The 22,683-nt window shown below is 36.8% G+C and overlaps 1 protein-coding gene across 5 annotated transcripts; it reads right to left on the bottom strand.

The window, feature by feature from the left end:
* Positions 1 to 4,059: 4,059 nt before the first annotated feature.
* LOC121903449 lies at positions 4,060 to 22,377 on the bottom strand. Of its 5 annotated transcripts, none has more exons than XM_042420484.1 (4): positions 22,300 to 22,377; positions 13,368 to 13,508; positions 8,565 to 8,641; positions 4,060 to 4,900 (listed from the first exon to the last, which is right to left on the bottom strand). In XM_042420484.1, exons 1-4 carry the CDS (start codon positions 22,345 to 22,347, stop codon positions 4,891 to 4,893), a joined length of 276 nt encoding a protein of 91 aa, XP_042276418.1. In that variant the 5' UTR covers positions 22,348 to 22,377; the 3' UTR covers positions 4,060 to 4,890. The 5 variants fall into 5 exon arrangements, 4 of the variants coding, with proteins under 4 accessions (XP_042276418.1, XP_042276426.1, XP_042276402.1 ...); XM_042420492.1 differs by having other exon boundaries at positions 8,565 to 8,638; XR_006098053.1 differs by lacking the exon at positions 22,300 to 22,377 and having other exon boundaries at positions 8,561 to 8,641.
* Positions 22,378 to 22,683: the final 306 nt, after the last annotated feature.

Below are 22,683 nucleotides of genomic sequence, written 5' to 3'. Positions count from 1 at the left end.
TAACAGTAGCAGTAGCTGTATCATGAGCAGTGTGATATAGTAATGATGGTAGTAACAATGGCATTAGTACTAACTATAGAAGTGACAGTGAAATTAACAGAAGCAGTAATAGTAATATTAGCTGTATTAACATTAACAGAAGTAGTAACAGTAAAACTACCATTAGCATTAATAGACAGCAGCAGTGAAGTAATCCTAACAGTAGCAGTAGCTGTATCATGAGCAGTATGATATAGTAATGATGGTAGTAACAATGGCATTAGTACTAACTATAGAAGTGACAGTGAAATTAACAGAAGCAGTAATAGAAATATTAGATGTAATATTAATAGTAGCAGTAATATAAGCATTAACAGTAGCGGTCATAGTAATATTATCAGTAGCAGTGACATTAACAGAAGCAGTAAAAGTTATACTAACATTAGCAGTAATAGTAGAAGCTTTAGGCCTATCAGTAGCAGTAATAGTAATATCAACAGCTATTCTATTACTAACATTGTTTTAAAGAATTTCTGTATTATAGAGTACAGCCTATTAAAATGACCTGATACCTTGTGATAATCAAAACAGCATTTAATCTCTAATATTAGACTATGCCGCCCATAATCAGCTGCTTGAGTAGATTGATCAGATAACATTTTATTAAATCAGGCTCAGATCTAACAGTGTGTCCCGTTCACTTTCCAGGTGAGGCACAGTTAATCTCAAATGAGCCTAATAAAACAAAATGTGGAGTTACAGATACATAATTATAACCATTGATATAATCAACAACAATAATAATAATATAACCATTTTTATATCTGTAGTTATAACCACTAAAACATTCAGGTTGAATTATTGTTTCCTTATATAAATTCGAGGTCCACTTATTACTTTTCTTCTGGGCTTTCAGCCATAACTTCGTGGTTTTCATCAGCATGGAGCACAGTTGTCATGGAGATGGTTCAGTTGTCATTACGTGACCTATTTTTGTTTGTTTTTCCATATACTGAGATAAACATTTAAAATTACTGAGGTGTTTTGTTTTATTATTAATGTATTTTTCTGTTAATATCAAATGTTTTCTTAGAAAAAAAAAAAATCAACAAAATTTACACCATAAATTATGTTCTTTATCCAATAGTATCACAAGAAAATTTAGCATCAACTGTTCTGCAGAACTGTTGGAGTACACAACATTTTTTGGTAAAGGTTTTGGATGGGACATTAACAACAAAGTGAAACAGTACAAATTAGATATTGTAACACAGTCCAGCAGTAAGTAGTAGCAACATTTCCCCCATTAATATTTCCACAACCCAAAGTAAATCGCCAAATATTGGAATAGAGGAGAGAGTGGACAGAGAGGAACACTCAAATAATAAACATGTAGGAGTGGGCATATACAGTCCATAATTCCACAAAGGAATAGTTAAGAGAATTTCAAACAAAGTATGAGTATAAACAGCAGAACTGAGAGCAACAATCATCAGTCTTCAGTTAGCAGTCACATGGTCAAACCACATATCGAATTAATTCAAATTAAGTCAAATCAAGTTTATTTATAAAACACTAAAATGACAGCAAAAAAGCAGTAGAGATAACATAACAATACTTTCCCATAAACACACACAAATAAATAATAAAGGAACAGTTGGACAACACCGAAGAGTAAAAATTGAGACATAAAGCCTTGAGGACACTCAAAGGCCTGAGAAAACATGTGTGTCTTAGGTTTAGCCTTAAATGTATCTACAGAGGGAGAACACTTAATTAAAAATGCTAAACTGTTCCAAAGCTTTGGGACAGCTACTTCTAACGCACAATCACCCTTACTCCTTAACCTCAATTGAGGGACAGCCAGGAGCAGCTGGTCTGAGGACCTTTTTTATTTGTATGTCAGCTCCTTGACCGTGCCAGAGTGGAGCACTAGAGCCCATCTTGGAACTCGACTCAGACTCAACCTGGATGACTCAGACTCGACTTGGACTCTTCTTTGGTGACTCGGGCTCGACCACTGGGGACTCAAGACTTGACTCGGACTCGAGACTTAGTGACTCGATTACAACACTGACTCAGTAGGAGTATTTTTACCCATTAATTTATAAGTTCAGTTGCTCTCTGTTTTTAATAAGAGTCACTGAATACTGGTCTGTCTGTCATTCAACACAGAGCTAAGGTATTTTTTAATTGAACAAGTGGCATTACTATAAAAACTTTACTGTAAATTTTTTAAATTGCATTACAAAAGAAATCTCCAAAGTCGAACTTCCTCAGCGAATGATAAAGAAAATAAAGCTTGAAAGTATCGAAAGCCTCGAAGAATTCTGAGGAGAATAAAAAACTGTTTCCTGATTAATTAAATGTGAATAATCAAGTAAATTTTAAAAAAATGTCAAATATTGTTAGAAATATGTCTGTTGGACAAGAATCTTGATTGTGCTTCATCAGTTATACTATCCAGCACTATTTTCATTCTTCAAGGCTTAAACTTTATAATCATTATTCAAAAGGCAAACTGGGGCTAGTAGTCAATAAACAGTGAATCTGTGCTGGTTTGGGGATTCAGGTAACATCTGCTCAAAGAATGTCAGTTTACATCAGGATTCCGTTCATATTCTGACTCTATACCAAATATCTGAATCACAAATCATTCATGAATATCTCAGCAGTCACAGATAAACATGTGATTAATCATTAATGAAGCCTGCAAACAGCAGAGTTTATTCTTTAGTTTTTATGCTTCTTGGTTATGGAGAAAAAAACATTTACAATTACACTATATAAAGATACTATGTCACATAAAACAGGAGAACAAAACAAGTTAATTGAATTATGGTAAATGTGAAAAACACAACAATATTTTTGAATGGTGTTTTTTAATTTTTTTTCATAAATATTCCTGTTATTGTCTTAATGTTTTCTATAAATAAAGTGATGAAAATAAAAGGTATGGTCCTGTCATTAAACATTTATTAAAGAAAAGTGCCACTTGCTGGGAAAATCATTTATAACATTTATACAATAAACCATCTAATCCAGGGGACATAATGTATTATTATTATTGTTATTACTATCCACTTACTGACCTCTGTAGGCAGATCACACAGATCCAGCCGAACTTTTCTGTAATGAATTCAGGAATATTAAAGCATCATTTTCAAACAGTTTCCTATAAAAGGTGGAACAGAAGTTGGATTTTTCCAGTTTGAAGAAATACAAGAAGTTCTGTTTCTCAAAAGTTTTATTTACAACAAAGAGATTTAATAACAATCATCATATAAAAACAGCATAAGAAAATCTTCCAATGCATACAATCAGAAAACAAATTAAATCTAAACATTGGGGTAATTTGAGTTGATTGTGTTTTTCCTGGTGATGCAGAGCAGAGATGTACTTTATTTTATTTTTTTTCTGTGGGAGAATTAACTGGGGAGGGAATCCGAGGGAATCATTGTCATGTTCATGAAAGTCAACACACAAGTTAACCTTATATATACTGTTCATATTCTGACCCTTCACAGAATCCCCTCATAAATAGTATAGTGTCTATACAAAAGTTCTGAACCACAAATCTATTTTTCATTCATAAATACCTAATCAGTCATTAATAAATGGGTGATTAATCTTTATTGAATCTTGCAGAAAGAGTGTATTCTTTAGGTTTTACACTATTTGTTATGGAGAAAAAACATTCACACTACTGTATATTATTATTATGGTCCTATGTTATGGAACATAACAGCCATCATAATTTCAATGAATGTCAGTGAATATGAACATTTTTGAAAGGTCATTTTTGAATAAATGTGGGTCAAATTGAGCACTCTCTACAGTATGTACAAAAATGTGTATTAGCTGCGCAAAAATTAAAAAAGTTGTGAAATATTTCCATTTTTGCATATTCTGGGTCACTTTAGGAAAAGTCATAAAATTTCAGGCTAAAACAAAAGGTGTTTAGTGTGTTATTACTGCACTCAAATGTAAAAGTGGATCAAATTTGGCCTGGACAGTATGTAAGGGTTAAAGTAAACACTTTCCAAACTGCCACATGAGTGAAACACACTGAAGTCTTCATTGTCTTAGATTAAGTGTATTTATTTTTGGTACAAACGTGCAATATATGATAATCTTCTCAATAAAGGACGAAGAAGCAGTATAGGTATACAAAGCGATGAAATAAGGTCAGAAAAGTAGGAGGTTATCTTGAGAGATGTCTGTGTCTTCTGATCTTTATGGAAACCCACTCTTAACCAAGTTAAATATTAAATGGCATCTTCAAGTTATACAGCAGGCAATCTAGTAGTTTTCCCACACATTTTATTCCAAAACACTAAAATATCCTACCATAATTATGCAGATGACACACAGATTTACATAATGATATCACCAGGGGACTGTGGTCCTGTACAAGCACTGAGTAACTTATCAATGATTGGAGGTGCCAGAATTCTCTTTAATTAAACAAAGATCAAGCCAAGGAAGAACAATTTAAAGTCAGTAATGTTAAAAACCACAAACCAAACCAAATCTTGGCATCGTCTTGGACAACATCCACAAAATCAGCCGACTGTCACCTTAATAATATCAAGAATAAGAGGACGTATGTTTCAGCAAGATTATTTTCAGTAGACTTGACTACTGTGATGGTGATGGTGTCTTGGCCAAATTATCAGTATTGCAAAGTTTCTTCTTGCATGGACCATCTTGTTCAGAGTTCTCCAGGAAGATGAAGGTAACTCCATCAGCACCGAAGAGGAGGAAGCAGAGAATGAATAACAGAGGAGTCCTGGAAACTACTCATCTTTGCTACATCCGAACCATCACCTCCTTCGCCAAGATTCCTCCTGCACCTTGTGGCATTGATCCATTCTGGTTCCCACTCAACCTTCCTGGCCGTTCACATGATCAACAGCAGCTGGAAGGAGACAGAAACACTTTATCTAGTGATTTAACATACACAGAATCTCATAGTTTTAAGGGATGAGAAGCCTCCTTTTTAGGCTCTGGCAGGCAGCAGGAAACCTGGAAGTGAAACTTTCTCAGAAGGTTAGTTACAGATAGAATATAGTTTCTCTTGGCTTGCTTGGTCCATATGAGGTTTCAGTGGCAGGTTTGCACCTGTGGAGAAAGATCTTCCCATTAGTATCTCAGGTAGAACTACAACAATTAGTCGATTGTCAGAAAATCAATGCCAATTATTTGATGGACCCAGTTTCTCAAATGTGAAGATTTGCTGTTTTTCATTTTCATATATGACAGATAATGGAATATCTTACATTTCTGACTGTTAGTCACACAAAACAAGCAATATGAAGACATAACCGTGGCCTCTTCTGAATGCCATAATTTCACTATTTTTTAAACATTTCATAGTCTAACCGATTAATCGACTAATTGAGAAAATAATCTGTAGATAAGTGATAATGAGAAGTACCTTTAGTTGCAGCCCTAATCTCATGTGGACTTAGTTCTGATTACACTGGCTAAAGCACCTAGCCATTTTTAACCTGTTTGCAAATGTCTTTTTAGACTTTACTCACCACTGCCTTCACTTTCTCTTTATTTTGTGATTTGTTGGTCACATGATGAATTGATGAAATGTATATAATGCAAACAGAGTCAGACACCCTGATGAAGGTGGTAATTAAAGCATGCCGGTTGATTGACTTTTTTGTATAGAAGCTCACACTTGTCTGCACCCTGCTGTGTGAAGAGCAGAAAACTGTTACTAAATAGGATCCAGAATTAGTGTGAATGGTGGCAACATCTATTACACATCAGTCTGTCCTGAGAGGGGGATCCCTCCTCTGTTACTAGTTTTTCCTTATTTATTATTGGATTATTATTAATCACAAGCTAGCGAGCAGTATGAAAAGTAATAGTAATCTTAATTTATAATAACACATCATAATTTCTTCGTTGATTATGTATTATTAATATGAATCTACAAAGTAACTAAAATGATCAAATTAATGTAGTAGAGTGAAAAATAAAATATTTCCCTTTGAAATGTGGTGAAGTAAAAGTAAGCAGTAGCAGAAAATGGAAATACTCAAGAAAAGTAGAAGTACTTCAAAATTGTACTTAAGGACAGTAGTTCAGTAAATACAATTACTACTACTACTAATGATAGATGATTTTGAGCTGCATTATACGTAATGTTTTTGAAGCTTGAGCGATATTAGAGACTAAAAGTACTATTTGATCATTGTTTTTAAAAAAATCTGTTTCTCTTTAAAGGGACTTATTCTGCTTTTTGTGATTTTTTGTTATTTATATCCTGTTCTGATGTTGGATGTTAAGTATGGTCAAAGTTCCGAAACTTGAGGTCAATGTATGTAGAAATGCTGCCTGCAAGTCAAAAGTCAGGGCCTCAACATGCTCTGAAAACTTTGTTTGCAACGTCCTTTTCTACTTTTCTGACAAACTGAAGTCAGCTTGTCACACATGTTCTGTAGCCTTGGTCACTAAGGTGGTTGCTAAGGCGGTTGTTAAGGTGTTTCCATGTGTTGTTCACATTGTCCACTCTCATATTTCAGATCTGATTCAGCTCCAATATGTACGGATAGATTTGAGAAGTTGACATTTTTGGAGTAAAGAAGGAGAAATAGAATTTAAATCCTGCTACTATAGTTTGTTTACAAGGAAGCTTCCTGAAGCTGACCAATCACAACAGAGTGGACTCATCGGGAGGGGGGCATCATGCAAAGATATTCCAGTAAAGCACCAGAATATAAATATAGAGCTGGAAATGTGCAGAATATGTCTCCTTTAAGTCCCCCAACTTTATGGAAATAAATCAATGAAGTGTCTTTTTAATGAGAGTTAATTAAGAGGATTATTTGTGTGGAGGAGTGTTCGTTGACTTCAGCAGCTGGAGCCACTTCAGCCTGTTTATGCGTATGTGAGAGCATGTTGATGAATTCTAGCTCTACAGTCTCTGGCCCAGTGTCCGAACTTTCCACAGTAAAAGCATTGATCTCTTCTCTTAGCTCTACAGTCTCGGGCCCAGTGTCCAAACCTTCCACAGCTGAAGCACTGATCTCTTCTCTTATCTCTGCGTGACTGTCTCGAACCTCCCGACCACGTTTGTAAAGCTCTGCTTTGTGACTCAAACATGCCCATATGTTCCATGCTTGACAACATGTTTTTGGCCTGAGCAAAGGTTGACATTTGCCAGTCAAGTTTTTGCAGTTTGAAAATCTCTGCAACATCAGGTTGTAAGCAATTTACAAGAGTGAAAATCGTAAACCCGCTGTTGTAATCCATCGCTACGCCTACACTGGAATCCCACACCTGTTCGAAACGCTGCAGGAAATCTGTCACCAGCTCTTTTGGTTTTTGATAGCAACACATTACAGCGAGGAAGTCAGCGTTCTCCCACGCGCTTTTCTCAATAGAGGCGACACAGGCGCCGTCCAGCCATGCTGTCAAGGAATCGATGTTTGGCCAATCAGCACTGGGGATGTGAAAATTTTTGCTCACTTTTTTCCACTTGGAGCCGTAAGCTAAGTCCAATAACATGCTGACGCCAGCAGGACGCATGTTACAGATAATGCAAATAACGCGCAGCCATGTGTGGAAGGCTGTCAGTTTGGTAAGCGGGTTAGGAATGTTTGTTAATTGGCCCCTGAACTCTCTGAAGAACCAGTCAGCGTCCATAACCCTCTCGTTTTCTCTCTGCTGAATTTGCTTTTCCGTCACACAAATAATCTTCGTCTGGGAATCATCTGGAATATTTCCATCCTCCTTTTCTTTTATACTTTCCTTTCCTTCCTCTGCTTTAACATGTGGAATATCTGCTGGCTTGCTGTCAACAGGTTGTTCAGGCAGTTGAGGAGGCGACTGTGGAAGCTGAGGAGGCGACTCGTGTTTCTCCTGAATGAGCCAATCAAGATTTACCCCCCCACATCTGAGCTGTCTGAGCAAACCCTCAACACTGGGCTGAGGTTGTAAGTCAATCCACCAGTGAATCAGGGCAGTGGCTTGTTTCCTGACTTTATCTGGAAATTTATTCATTATCTTTTCCTCTGCAGTGCTCCAAATCTGCAGGGCAGCCGAGAGCTGTTGGACATCTGCAGCACTAGTATGAGCAGCGATTAAGTCAACAACCAAACACAACGTCTCGTCATGCTTTTGTTTGACATGTTTGATCGAGGCGGAGGATGGTTTAGATTTAGCTTTCGGTGGTTTATGCTTTCTGGCTATTTCTTCCCATTTGGCAGCACATATGCGCATGTATCCATAATCCCAGTCAGGATTCATCTCCTCTCTGACCATTTCATTCAGCAGTTTAATTTTACTCGGGTCAAATGAGCCGCCTAAAGGCCAAATCCCATCGGTCCCACCACACATGTCATAGCTGAAAGGCAAAACAAAGTAATCTCCTACTTGCTTTGCGACAGTGTCAGCCGGGCTGCCAAGTGGAATAATCGGCCTGTCTTGCATTTGTTTTTTCCGTTGCTTCAGGATGTCCCTGACCCTTTCCTGTAAATGTTTAGGTCTTTTGGGACCTTCAAACTCTCCCCGCCACTGACCTTTTGAACTGTTGGACCCCATTATAAGGTCGACTCACTCACTGTTCTGCAGCGGCGGCTGATTCGCGGCTCATACGATTAGTCCACCAACAGTCGTCCACTTTCGTGTCCCGCTGCTTCTAGAAATGCAGGTACATTAAATGAATCGTTTGACATTTCAGGAAATACGCTTATTTGCTTTCTTGCTGAGAAAAGATTGATACCTCTTGCATGTTTGTACGATAAACACATAAACACTTTATCAATATAAAACATAACCTCATCTGGGTACCACCTCCGTTTTGGTTAGGATTTGTTAGCACCAGGAAGAAGCACTAATCCTTGTTCGGTTTAAGCAATGAATCAGTCTCATAACCATAAGTTCTTGTCCCAACAGTGACCTCTGGTTTACTGCAGCTCAAATTAGACAAACAACCACTTCAGGATAAATGAAGACATTTATTAACAGCTAAATGTCTTGAGGATACATGACAAAGTATAAATAATAAATAAATAGATAAAAAGAAAAATAAGGCCTATAAATGAGAGAAGAAAATAAACATAAGGAAAATCATTCAGCAAGAGTTGCTCGAAGTGTGTGATTGAGGCTTAACGTATTGTAACAGGGAATGCTAAGGCAAAGCTAATTCAAATTCTCTAAAGAAATTATCCTTTTAATTTTAATTTTATTTGACATCAACCCTTGATCACAAAGCCGTGTTATGCCTCACTGTTGACTTGTTTCATCGTGGTGTTGACGCATCATCTCAGCAGGTCCAGCATTGTTTTGTGCAGCATCAGCAGTGGTGTTCGGCAGTTAAAGAGCCTGGACCAAACAGTGGACTGTGGGCATGTCTTCGTTGGAGGTGTTGAACACCGGTAAAAAGGAGTCAAGCCATTTCTGGCCGCTCTTAAAGAGTCTTTAGACCGGCTTGACTTCTAGTTTGCAGTATTGCTCTCAGAAAGCAGGTAGTGATCCAGCTTTAAGCTTTGTTTTCTTCTTCAGGAGTTTAAGTTGAGGATTCAGGCTTTGGTTGGTTTGTAGTAACCTGAGTTGAATGCCGAATAAAGTTCAATCTGTCTACAGTCAATCTTCAACGGTGTTTACTTCAAAAATAAAATACTGTACGTGGAAGCACAAGACTTAATGTTACAGAACAAAAACCAACTAAACTTGTTTCAATAAAAGACTTAATACACTTATACTTGGTTGAAAAACAAATAAAAAAGATATCTTGAAAATTTTTATGGAGTTCTGGAGTTCAGCTCGACCGGGTTCAGTTAAGCTTTCCTATTTATTTTGGGTGTGTTTAAAGGTTTTCAGGTTGAATTGTTGATGAATATTCAGTTCCTTTGTTTTGGACTTTTAAGGTGTTGTTTACTACTTGAGATGTTGAATAACTTTCTTATACGGGGGAATTAAGTTTTAGTTTTAAATGGAAATCAACACTTCAGAGTCCCTAGGTCTGAACATTTCCTGTAATTTTGTAACATATATTGTGAAACCATTCAAGAAAACAGTTAAGCAGTATACATTCATTTCATAATAAGTCAATTCTTCTTTTAACATATAAAACATTAACCTTCATATTAACACTTCATTATGTCTAGACATCCAACCTTAATTGATTCAGTATGACTACTGTTCAATAATAAAAGAACTGAAATACTTTATATCTTACATTCCTATTACTTCAGAAGATTCACTCTTTCAGTACAACTGAAAAAAAAACACCTAAAAAAAATACAGTTTCATTTTTGAGGAAGGCTCTGTAGTAATTTCCTGAAAAAACCAGCTAGTGAGTATTTCTGGCAGCAGGACGGTGTGTGTGGGGTTGAGTCAAAATAAACTCTAGTGTGTGTACTAATGGTGATGAAAGAACATGTTTCCCAGTGCAGCGGTGTGGCTCACTGATGTGTTTTTAAAAGTTTTTGGAAACAAAAGAGGTCTACAACACAGAGGAATGAGATACATCAGGCTTTGATACACACATAATACTTGTTAGTAGATCAGTTCACTGTTGGTTTTTATAAAATTTGTAGACAATGCAGTCAGAAAAATAAAGAACATCACCAGCGTTATCTTTTGATGCCAAAACTTAAATTTTAGTTGTTTGATAAATATATGCTATGGTGCCACTGAGTATTAGTAGTTTGAGTGTTTAGGTACTTTCTGTCCCTGCAATAGAAGAATTTGAACATTTTTTGAAAAATATTTAGACCCTCAAGTGTTGAGTTTTTCTTTTTTTACAGAAAACATATTTTAATAGTTGACTGAATAGTAAAAACAATTTGTTTCAGAGACGTTGTCATTGAGAAATCTGATTGTCATTCAAAGTGTTGCAGCAAATAAATGAACTTTTGGAAAACAAAAATTGTTCAGAGGCGAAATTGTCAGAAAAGTATAAGGTCTTTATTGAATTGACAAAGTGGTCAAGACCTTGTCTTATTCTGCGCAGAGCAACTGAACTGAACACACAATTCGGTTGTACATATACAGTTGACAGGACACATCACCAGTTTTCATTTGTACATCTCTTTGGCCCTAAATAATGCTCATACTAGTCTAGTAATCAAAAACAACAGTGTCTGACATTTGTTTATCCTGCGTCTAGCTCAACAGACTGTCGATCATGAATGATGCCCCTGGAGAGAACAGCAATACCCGTATTTTCCTACCCGACAAATGTGGCACAGAAACTCTACGCACCCAAAAACCTCATAAGAACATCATATCCTGTGGAACATGAGAAAACACTCCGTACATGAACATATTTCTACTTTAATAGCAATACATAAGTATACAGGTAATTAGAGGAATATAAGTAAGCTTAAAGAGCACATATTGATTACATTGTGAATTTTTAACAAACAGTTTGGAAGTAATTGCATTACACTTATGAATTCTCCAACACAAAAGACAGTTGTCAGTTGTAAATAACCAGTGTAATCAGCAACAATTATACAGTATTTTGATGACAGAGACATTGCTCACACCACTAGGATTGTCTGACAGATTAAAGCAAAAATAATCACATAAACAAAACATGTTGTAATCAGAATAGCTGCATTGTATTCTGATGGGAGAGAGGACTCAGGCCACTCGCTGCCTCTCTGAGCATTGACAGATCAAAGCATAATGATCAGATAATTAGATACACAGATATACAATTTCTTTGTATATCTGGAGAGAAAAGCCATCCCCATCGCAGCCCTTTTCTCTGGTCATTAGCACACAGCCACACAAAAATCACTAGGTTAAAATTTTATCCTTGTCTGTGTAGACAAATGATCCCCGAGCAGAGTTAAGCACTTACATTTATGCCTAGTCATGCCTGACAGGAACAGTCTGCAGCATCGTGTGGTTTTATAACGTTGTTTATCACATTTCTTTCCACATGGGTGTGGAGAAACTGTCTAAACATGCATCTGTCAAACCACAGAGTTTCGTTTCAGCATTTTTCTAAAAGTCAAAAGTTTCTGTTAACCCATTAAATAAATCTCCATCACACAACTAAATTAGAACATAAGTATAATAATGAGTCAAATTTCCATTACAGTCTTTCAATGAGATTTCTCAGCAAATAGAAAAAATAAAGAATATCACCACACTTATCCTTTAATACCAAAATTCAAATTTTAGTAGTTTGATAAATATTTGCTGTGGTGCCAGCAACATATAATGAGTATTAGAGTATTTTAGACTCAGTATATTTAAATTTGAGTTCTTTCTGTTCCTGGCATTAAAGAAAAGAATTTGAATTTGTTGATTTTTTTAAAAAAAAAATTCACATGATAAAAAAGAAACATTTTGTTTCAAGGATTTTTATTTATTTATCTATTTATATATTTATTAAACCTTTATTTACACACAAAAATCACTGGGTTGAAATTTTGTGTTCAGTTTGTGTCGATATCACACTGACACAACACTGAATGTAGCAATCTGTTATTTTGAGCCAGTGTTTCACACAACAAGTTTTAGCTAAAAACTGACACAGATTTATTGTTTTTGTACAAAACAATGAGCAGATAATATTTAAAAGATACGTATGTTATTAACAATCAATAACAAACTATGACATGTGAGTTTAAAAAGAGTCAAGTAGATTACAACAAGCTTTAGTTTGGGTAAATAACCCAACAAGAAAATAGAAAATAACACTAAAACTGGGCCCAAACAACCTCTTGTCTTGAGTCACTTTCTGGGTAACATTAACCAGTGATGTGTTGGTGATACATTGACCCAATATTTTAACCCAGTGATATCAACACTTCATTATGTCTAGACATCCAACCTTAATTGATTCAGTATGACTACTGTTCAATAATAAAAGAACTGAAATACTTTATATCTTACATTCCTATTACTTCAGAAGATTCACTCTTTCAGTACAACTGAAAAAAAAACACCTAAAAAAAATACAGTTTCATTTTTGAGGAAGGCTCTGTAATAATTTCCTGAAACAACCAGCTAGTGAGTATTTCTGGCAGCAGGACGGTGTGATTTTTAATGTGTGTATACGTGGTGGTCTGGGAATAAACTGCAGATCGATAGAGAGAGCTTGTTTATTCCTGTTTACAGTTGCACACAATTACCAATCACATTATCTCTAAGCTCTCTGATTAAAGTGCAAATTCAATTAATACCAAAACACAAATTTAAGAAATAAATAATATAAAACATTCTGCATAAAGGAAAATAGTCAAAATACTAATATGTGCCAAAATAATATAACTCAAAACACACGTTCACTTTACTCTAATTCCACATGTTCAGTCCTGCAAACACTCATTCAACACTAACACAATATACACAAAAACTTTCTACAACATTCAAAGGTAGAAAAAGCAGTTTTGCAGTACCTGTGGTAGGTCAACAGAGAGAGGACCAGAGTTCAGGTCTTTCTCAGTCCAGAGCTTGTTTGTTTCTGAGCTGCAGAGCTGAGCTTGAGTCTCCCTGGTGGATCCACAGCAGCACCGTCTACTGACGTGAAGCTGTATTACCTCGATGTAAGAATGTCAGAATAGTGGGGTTTTGCAGTTCAAAACATTATGTTATCTTTAAGATCCCTTAAGTGTGTTTCACAGGAAAACTGATGATACTGCGGATGTCATTCAGTTCATAAAAACTCAGCTTCATAAATGTGAAGACTCATGACCTCAGTACTTTTACAATACCGGCTAAAGCCTGTAATTTATTAAACTTCACTGTTGTTTTTCACTAATATGTGTAGAGGGAAAAAATGATCATTTAATGAATAACCTTTGTATTAAGTGTGACTCTCTGTGTTATACTGTTTAGTAGAAAGCATGACTGGCTCCATTTCTGCTGAACTTCACTCAAACCCCTGATAGTATAAATGAACTGTCTTTCTTAATGCAGTGCCTGATCTGTGTAACACATTTATGTGTAAATGATGTAGGGTTGAAATATAGCCTAGCCTGCACATTAACCTTTTCCAGTCTGTCTGAGACAAGAGTGTGCCTTCATTTGGGAAAAGCCTTAATCAATCATCGATGTCTATCCCTTCATTGAATGTAACTATTGACTCTTTGTTCTTATGCATATAAAAACCTTGGTGAGGATGCACTCAGGATCGATTCCTCTGCAGTCGCTGACTGTCATTTTGTTGGTTTCGGTTCTTTTACAAAGACAAATTTCTCTTTGTTAGTCTCCCTTATTCTTTCTCCCTTATATTCTTTCTCCCTTATTTGCTCAACTTCCACCACAATATGAACCTGTCATCCCCAGGAGTCAAACTAGGGTTGGGGTTAGGGTTAGGCTTAGGGGTTAGGGTTAGGGCATTAGGTTTAGGGTTAGGTTTAGGGTTAGGGTTAGGCTTAGGGGTTAGGGTTAGGGCATTAGGGTTAGGGTCATCACAACTGAAGTGACACAGTTGAGATGACGTCAATATAAGGTGAAACCTGATCCGTTCTACACATATGCAGTGAGCCATGAGATGGTTCAGGTTTAGGTGTCACATGATTTGTAAGGAATTAGTAACTTTAACCCCCACAACGTTTCAAGTGATCATTTTAACCCTAACCAGACTTAAACCACAGCGTCATTTGTAATGGTTTTGGAAAATGGCATATTAGGCTTGTTAAAAGAATTTCTTCGTAATGATCTTTAAATAATGGAGACCAGATCCGAAGTATCAAAGTTTAGGTTGAATTTCTTTTCTTGTACAAGATGACTCCTTTCTGACCTGTCTCTGACCTTTATTCCCTCCTGACTTCCTCTAACGTATGTACTGGCCTCCCGTTGTTGATCTTAGCTGCTGCGTTTGCTGTTTCTACAACTCTGCAGAGCAAAACAGGAACATTCATCATGACATGCAAAAACAAGAACAGCACATAGTAAGGTTTTAAGACATCTAATCACAGAATAATTCTATTGGTGGTTCTGGAGTGCAGGTACAATCAACCTATATGGTTGTTAAATTATGAGGATGTGTTGAAATAATCATTAGTTGCAGCCCCAAACAGGACATGTCCTCACTTCTCTTTTGACCTATAAAGTGAAGACAAATAGAGTTCTGGTCTGTTCATTAAGGGTTTGTGTCTCAGCTGTCTGCTGAATGTGAGGAGGATGTTTTACTTAGAGGACGACGATAACAGCGAGGTCACAGACAACAGCACAACTGAACTTTCTCTCACATGTTCCCTTTTATTTCTGAGCCTGAGCGACGTCCAGTGGTGAAAGAAGCAGTCACCATGCAAAAACACTCCATTACAAGTAAAAGTCCTACATTTAAGACCCTACTTAAGTAAAAGTACATAAGTAATATCAGATAAATTTATTTAAAGTATTAAAAGTTAAAGTACTCAATATGAAGAAAATCAGCTACTGTGACTGATATCAGCTGGTAAAAAGAAGAAAAAACAAAAGTTCTGCCACAAATTTTTATTCGTTTTTCAGGTTTTTCCCTAAACTTTGTGAAATATTGTAAAGTTTTACCTCTTTGAGACGCAAACAATTATTTATTCGGAGCTACCAACTCAAACTCAATGTGTAACATGACAAGGAGCCACAACTACATGCAGAGGTTTACAAGACAACAAGTTTGGGAACTAATAGTTTAATCTTTAACTTTTTATATTGTATAAGCTTATCATTATGTTATTTCATGTACAATCTTCATTTGAAAAGTAACTAAAACTGTCAAGTAAATGTCATGACATCAATGTGAAACACTAGAAACCTGTAAAGAAAGAATGAAGAAACCAGAGAAAATAATTATATAGTATATAAAGATAGACAGTAATATACAACAACTGCTTGATGTCATCTCTGAAACAGGTTATTCAACATTAAAACAGCTTTTACTTTTAATAATTTACTCAGAGTGAGAGTTTGCAGGACTTGTAATGAAGTATTTTTACATTCTGGATTCTCATCCACCACTATTTATGATGTATGATGCACGTCATGTCTGTTAAATCACCTGCTGTGTTTTGTCAATCTGTCAACCTAAAGACAGTCAATATTAGATCAGACCTGCATGACTTTATTTACTATAGTCAGCTTTATATTGGACATCAGTCTTTGTTCATGTTTAACCTTCCAGTAGCTCTCACTGACGCCTGTTTACATGTTTAAACACCTTCACTGACTGATATGAAGATAAATGTACTATAGACAGATGTGAGTCCATCCACCTGCAATAATATTAGCATCAAAAAGCCACAAGATGGCGCTCCGACATCACTATGAAACAGACAAACTGCTCAGAGCTCAGAAACATCACTGTTTACATTTGTTCTTATCAGCTTGTCAGTTGTCTGAGAAGTACTTTACAATTAAAGTTTGATTGATTTATTGCTTGATTGAGTGATTACTGGTGACCTGCATTTTAATTGTTTCTGCAGTAGGTAGGTATTGGATACATTCATAGCTTACTGGTGTGTAAATAATTTATACTGGTGTTTGCAAATTCATTGCATTAAACTTTTCCTGTCTGTGCTGATTTAATCAGCCCCAGCAGAACACTGGCGTCCCGTCCACTGTTTAAATGACGCTTGCTCACAAACTGATAAGATTATCTTGCTGACGATCTGCAGATCAATCGCTCGGGTTATTATTATCAAAATGAGCTCTCAGCATGAGTTTTAACGCTTCTTGTGAGCAGTTACAGAAATCCAAGTGACGTGTGTGCATCAAAGTTTACTGTTCTTCTGAATATAAAGAGTTCACTGAAGAGTTTCTTGTGTTATTTATTGGTTATTGATTTTTTAGAAACTATTCACATTCTAGTTGTTCACACTTCATCTCTATGAAGTCAGAAAGGTCAGTGGCAGGTTTGACTTGAGTAAAAACATGAGTCAGATTTAAATGTTTGTTGTTATTTATTGATTATGAAACTTTTCACTTTGACCACAAGCTTCACAGATTTCACTCATCAGGTGATAACATTTAGTAATAACATTTTCCTTAAACCTGAGGCCTGAACTATATATTTATAATTCATTGTAAATCTTGAATGGAAATATTCACATGAAATATTTCTTTTATTTTCAAACAGTTCTGGTTATTGTGAAAAAAAAACATGCAACATGCTCATATTTGAAGCTATTAAGAGACTGCGTCCTGCGTCTGAAAGGGTTTTGAGCTGAGCAGCTGTAATTGAAATGATGATTAAAATCACGCTGCGTATGGCTGCTTTCAGACAGATCAGCGCTGTGTAAAAAAAATTACAGCCCCTCATTCATTTCAATGAAACTCCTGTGTCGGCACAGTTATGGTCCTGATTCAAAGGCAACGTTCAGACTGCAGGCAAAAGTGGCTCAAATCTGATTTTTTTGCTCATATGTGACTCAGATCTGTTTTTTCATAACAGTGTGAACAGCATGAATCACATGGAATCTAATCTTTTCAACTCAGATTTTGGCCACTTTTGCCTGCAGTCTGAACGTCATATGTGGTCCTGAATCAGATACTGGTCTGATCTCAGTCTGAACAGTCATATTGGAATTCATGTGACTTTTACGTCACTCCAGCCAACCCAACTACTACATGCTTCTCAGTGAGATGAGTCGCCTGAGCTGAGTGTCTCGCCGCATTGAAAGATGGAGTTAAAAGTAACCACTGACTGACTGAAATTTTAGATGAAATCTGTTTCTGTGAAGCCATTCATGTCACGACCCCACCACGCCGACTACAGAAGTACAGAAGTAGCAGCCATTGCTCCACAAAAAGGCGTAATTAAAAATTCGGCTCTCTTTCTCCTCATGCTCGTCTGCTCACGAATTTGCTGGCTTCCACTGCACATACCAGACTTTGCTGCTGCTTGTTGAAGTGCATGTTCTAGACTATATTGTTATTTGATGGATAAATTATCAATAGGCTGAGGTTTGTTGAAGTCAAGTGTCTCTTTAATTCAAACAGAACATATGTTACAGACACAGAGAGTCCGCAGAGTCTCTGTGGAGAATTCTGAAGTAAAAAAGGAAAGTCACTGGTATATATTGACGGCCTTGGGAGGCTCTTTGGTTGTTTACAGATTCCTTCTAACAGACCTAGACAAAGCTTTACAGAGCTTTCCCTTCCACATGATAACCATGATGTCCATATGACTCATATTGTTACCCTCAAGGCCCTGCCGCCAAATATATACATACATATGATCATACCTACTTATCTAATACATGGATTTTTCTATCACTATTATTCTCACTGTGCTGCAGAACGGAGCGACTCAGGAGATCCTTCGTCCCCACATCAATGAGACTGTTCAATTCCTCCTGAACTGACTGGATAGTTTTTTGTTTTTATATTTTGATGAGCTCTTGACAATTTGAATTTCCCTTCAGGGATCAATAAAGTAATATCTATCTATCTATCTATCTATCTATCTATCTATCTATCTTCACTGCACATCAATTTATAAATGAAACGCTGACTTCAGTGGCCTCATACGACAGCGTGCTGCATGTGACGTCTTTGTTATTGTTGTTTTGCGCATGCAAGCCTCGCTACAGAACACTGTGCACAAAAACCACCAGACACAGGAACAGTTTATTCCCCTTCGCCGTGCAATAACCCTGGACACTATAATACCCACTGCACCGACAAATTATACATATTTATGTTAGTTTAAAATACAAAATGTGCAATACATTTCATTCATCCATATATTTATTCCAGGACTCTTTACACCTTTGCACTACTTGTATCCTGCTCACTGTTTACAAAAATGGTTTCACCTTCATATAGACAATTTATGTTGTTGTCCACTTGTTTCTATATGTTTGTATCTATTTGTTTGTACATTATAGTGATATGTTTATGTTTAATAATCTTTGACTTGTTGTCCTTGTGTAACTGTTTAAGCATTGTTGTGTGTAAGTACATTGAAAGACACTAAACTGGAGTCAAATTCCTTGCGTAAACATACTTGGCCAATAAATCACCACAGAAGCAGAAACCACGATTCCCTTTTTGTTCGACTCCTTCACCACATCATACACAAAAATACACAATAATCATATATTAAAGGATAAAATCTTTAAAGTGACAAAGTGGCAATAAAAGCGATTCTTCTTCTACTGGCTTGTAAATAAGTCCATCATGACCATCACAGCAATGCTTATTACACAGCAGTACTTAATAAATAGATTAATGTACATTAAAAGAGGCGATGGGGTCGTCTGCAGAATGTCCTAATGAGCAGCCTTATAATAACGGGCAAAGATCCAAAGGGACCTATTTAAATAAGCTCTTGTTGAGGATGGTCACAGCTGAAGGAATAAATGATTTCTTGTAATCTTTGTTCCTGGAACTTTCAGTCTGCAGCCTGACGGAAGCAACTGAAGTGCTGAATGGAGACGATGTGCGGGGTTGTTGTAGATCTGGATTATATTTTTGGTTTGTGGATTAAGACAATAAATCCTGGAGTTGTTTGACTCCAATGATCTTGGTGGCCTGATTGACGACCTGAGTCAGTTTGTTCTTTTGTTTTACTGAGAAGTTTGTTAAATGTTAAACGTGAGAACACTCTCGGTTAGTGATTTGTAAACCATAGATAGGGTTTGTTCATCAGGATAAATGGCCTTTTCTGTTCAGGAGATCAACTTGTGGAAAATGTTTTTAAAGAGGGATCAGTTGTGTGAAACTTTTATTGTTTATATATTGTTTGTGCTGTTCTGTGTGTATGTTATTGTTGAATTTTATGTATTTTAAAGGCTCATCAAGGGACAGGCATTACAAACTAGCTCAGGCTATAAAATCTGTGGTATTTGGTGCTAGTTCATGCTGTATACTAGTCCCTATACAAATAAACATTAAATAAATGCATAAATATAAGTAAAAGAGTTATTAAATCCTGTCTCATAGTATTTTAAACTGCTGTGCAGCATGTTGATGTCTGATAGACCTTCAAACTCACAGATCTGTTACTCTGCTGCTCTTCCTGGAGCCTGTTTCAACAAATTTGCAACATGAGATAATTTCCTCTCACTTATTTTCACACATATCATCACGCCACACTTGTGACTCACGCACGCAGGTCTTGTAAAACTATTTGCGATGTGCAGTTGTTAAACATGATGCTGTCACTATGTGTGAGCTGCTCATTTCACCTGTTTTTGGTTTCTAAACATCAGAAAATGTCCTCATCAAACAAAGCATGTAAAAATTCCTTTTTTCCCCCTTTTGCAATCTTCTGAATTTGTGGAAAGTAGAATGAATAAAGGCTTCAGTCCACTCAGTTTCATGTTAAAAGCATCATGTAATCATGAATTATTTCCAGCGTTAAAAACACTTTTCGGTTTGTAGCTCCTTTGATTTTCCTTCTTGACGTGCTCGATGCTTTTTGTTCAATAATCAAAGCTCTGCTGAAAGTCCGTCACTGAAACATTTATCTCTCTACTGTATCTCTACATTATTTATCATCTCTGTCCTCTCTTGTACGAATGCTAACAGTCTCCCCTTTTTTGCTCCATCTGTGTTTAATCTTTATTCCTCTCACTAACTGCACTCTGAAGAGGAGAGGCAGGAATGCATATTTACTGTATATCCAGCAAGTTAATGTAAAATATATCATGTCTGGTGAGATCTTAGCGTGAAGCAGCGTTTGATCTCGTGCAGTCAGATCAGATCATTTCACATTTTGTGTTCAAGGGAAGTTATACCCGTTAAAGTTCAACAAGAGTCAGAACTAGAAGCAGACACAAGCCAGCAGAGTCATCATGGCTCCTGTTGTCGTGGTAACAAGGCGTAAAATACACCACCAATGGCTGAGTGTGACCTCAGGACGCTGCAGTCACTGGGTCAGCTCTCTGACTGACACGCTGAGGTCATCCTGCCTGGGACTCATTACCAGGACTTTACAAAACCTTCACACAACATCTACACAATGTGTTATAGAAGGCTCCAGACCTCTGAGTCGCTGCCAACATCTCTGATCTATTGAGTGACTCAAACAGCTTCAGTGTTTTGCTCACTGCCGGCTGTTTACCCACCAAGCCAATCATACCTTTAAAAGGAGGGATGAAAGTTAGAACCGGTATTAAAGTAACACTTTTCAGATAAACGTCATTTCAAAAGATACAGTTACAGACAGAAACTAATTTTCATTATGATTAACAACTCACATGTGTGGTCTATCAATGACTTTGACTTTCTTGGGTCAACAGTAACACAACGGTATAAACTTGAATTGTTTATATTATTCCATAGACTGTATAAAAATATAGACGTAGTTACCGTGACGTCACCTGTTGGTTTCTGAAGAGCGGTTTTGAGGCTCAAAGCGAGCCGCTCCGGCCGTCGCCATCTTGGCAGTGCGTGACGTTGCCTAACTCCCAGCCAATCAAAAATGGGCAAAGAGGCGGGCCGAATGGCTGAAACAAGCTACCTAGCGGCTGGCGGACCTGTCACTCAAAGCAGCCATGTCCTTCATTATGCATAACTTTACGGCTTAATAAAATTTAAACGGGTGAGATAAAAAAAATCCCCCCCGTACAGTTGTCATGAAAGGAGAAATTAGCTACAGAGACCAAAACCAGGCTCTAAACATGTTTATTTCTGCTGCATTTTAACATGGGGGTCTATGGGGATTGACTCGCTTGTGGAGCCTCAAGTGGCCGTTCAAGGAACTGCAGTTTTTGGCACTTCCACATTGGCTTCATTTTACAGCCCCAGAGGTTGCCGCTTGTATTATTGTTGTTTTTATTTAAAAAAAATCTGACAATGTCCTTGTTAATATGTAATTGCAAACATATTATGTCCTTCATCTTAATAAAATAATATTAAATTAAATTTTCATTTTCATCAAACGTTTTACAACAACAGTATGAACAGTATAACTTTTAAAGGAAATTCAACAGTATAACATTGTAAAACTAACACATTTCATTTGCTGTGTTGCTGAGATAAATTATTTTTCTTATTATTTATTATTAATTGTCATAGTTGTGACAGATATAGAGGTCTGTGCACTCAGTAAATGCCTCATGGGACCAGTGCAGAGAGAAGAGACACTGCACCTACACTTCCCCTCATCCCCTCATTCCTCATCCTCGTCCTGGGAAACTGTAGGTGCAGCGGTTTGATCAGAGTAGAACCTGCTGTAACACACGGCGTGACCGCATTAGCAGCAGGATGAAAGGAAACAGCCGTTACCATTGTCCTGACAACGACTCCTGACAGTGAAACCTGACTCGCTTCTACACTGAAAAACTCTGACAAAAAAAAGTCCTCAATAATCTGTCAAATGATTATGTTTATGACACAGGAAACAATAAACACAACTTGTCGTTCAAAAAAATTTACCACTCGAGTGAATTTACTTACCGTGGTTGAAAACAGCTTTTCAGGTAAAACTCTGCAACGGTATGACATATCTACGTGATTTTTCCAGGTTCTGTTAAAGGGGAGGTTTATGCTTTTCCTTATTTTCAGACATGTATATAATGTCACAATATCGGATGTTCATGTTAAAAGTGGTCAACGTGTCAACTAACGAGGTAAACGTATGTAGCAGTAATCCCTGTGAGAAGAAAGCAGCAGTTCTGCTCTGAACACTAAGTTTTAAAGGTTTTTTTCTACTTTCAGCCGGAGTTGACGTCAGTTTGTGACAGATTTCTTTATATGAACATCTGCTACGTGCACAGTGCACAAGTTCGCAGCTCCTCTCCGGGAGTAGTTACACCAAGCCACGACTCCATTACACAGCAC

The sequence above is a fragment of the Thunnus maccoyii genome, chromosome 1 (genome assembly GCF_910596095.1).
Source record: "Thunnus maccoyii chromosome 1, fThuMac1.1, whole genome shotgun sequence".
NCBI lineage: Eukaryota > Metazoa > Chordata > Actinopteri > Scombriformes > Scombridae > Thunnus > Thunnus maccoyii.
Note: the sequence above shows the minus strand (reverse complement) of the source record. Positions and strands in the feature narration are given on the sequence as shown.

Coding starts and splice junctions, on each gene's coding strand:
- LOC121903449 (XM_042420468.1), bottom strand. CDS start 8,544: ATGGGGTCCAACAGTTCAAAAGGTCAGTGGCGGGGAGAGTTTGAAGGT.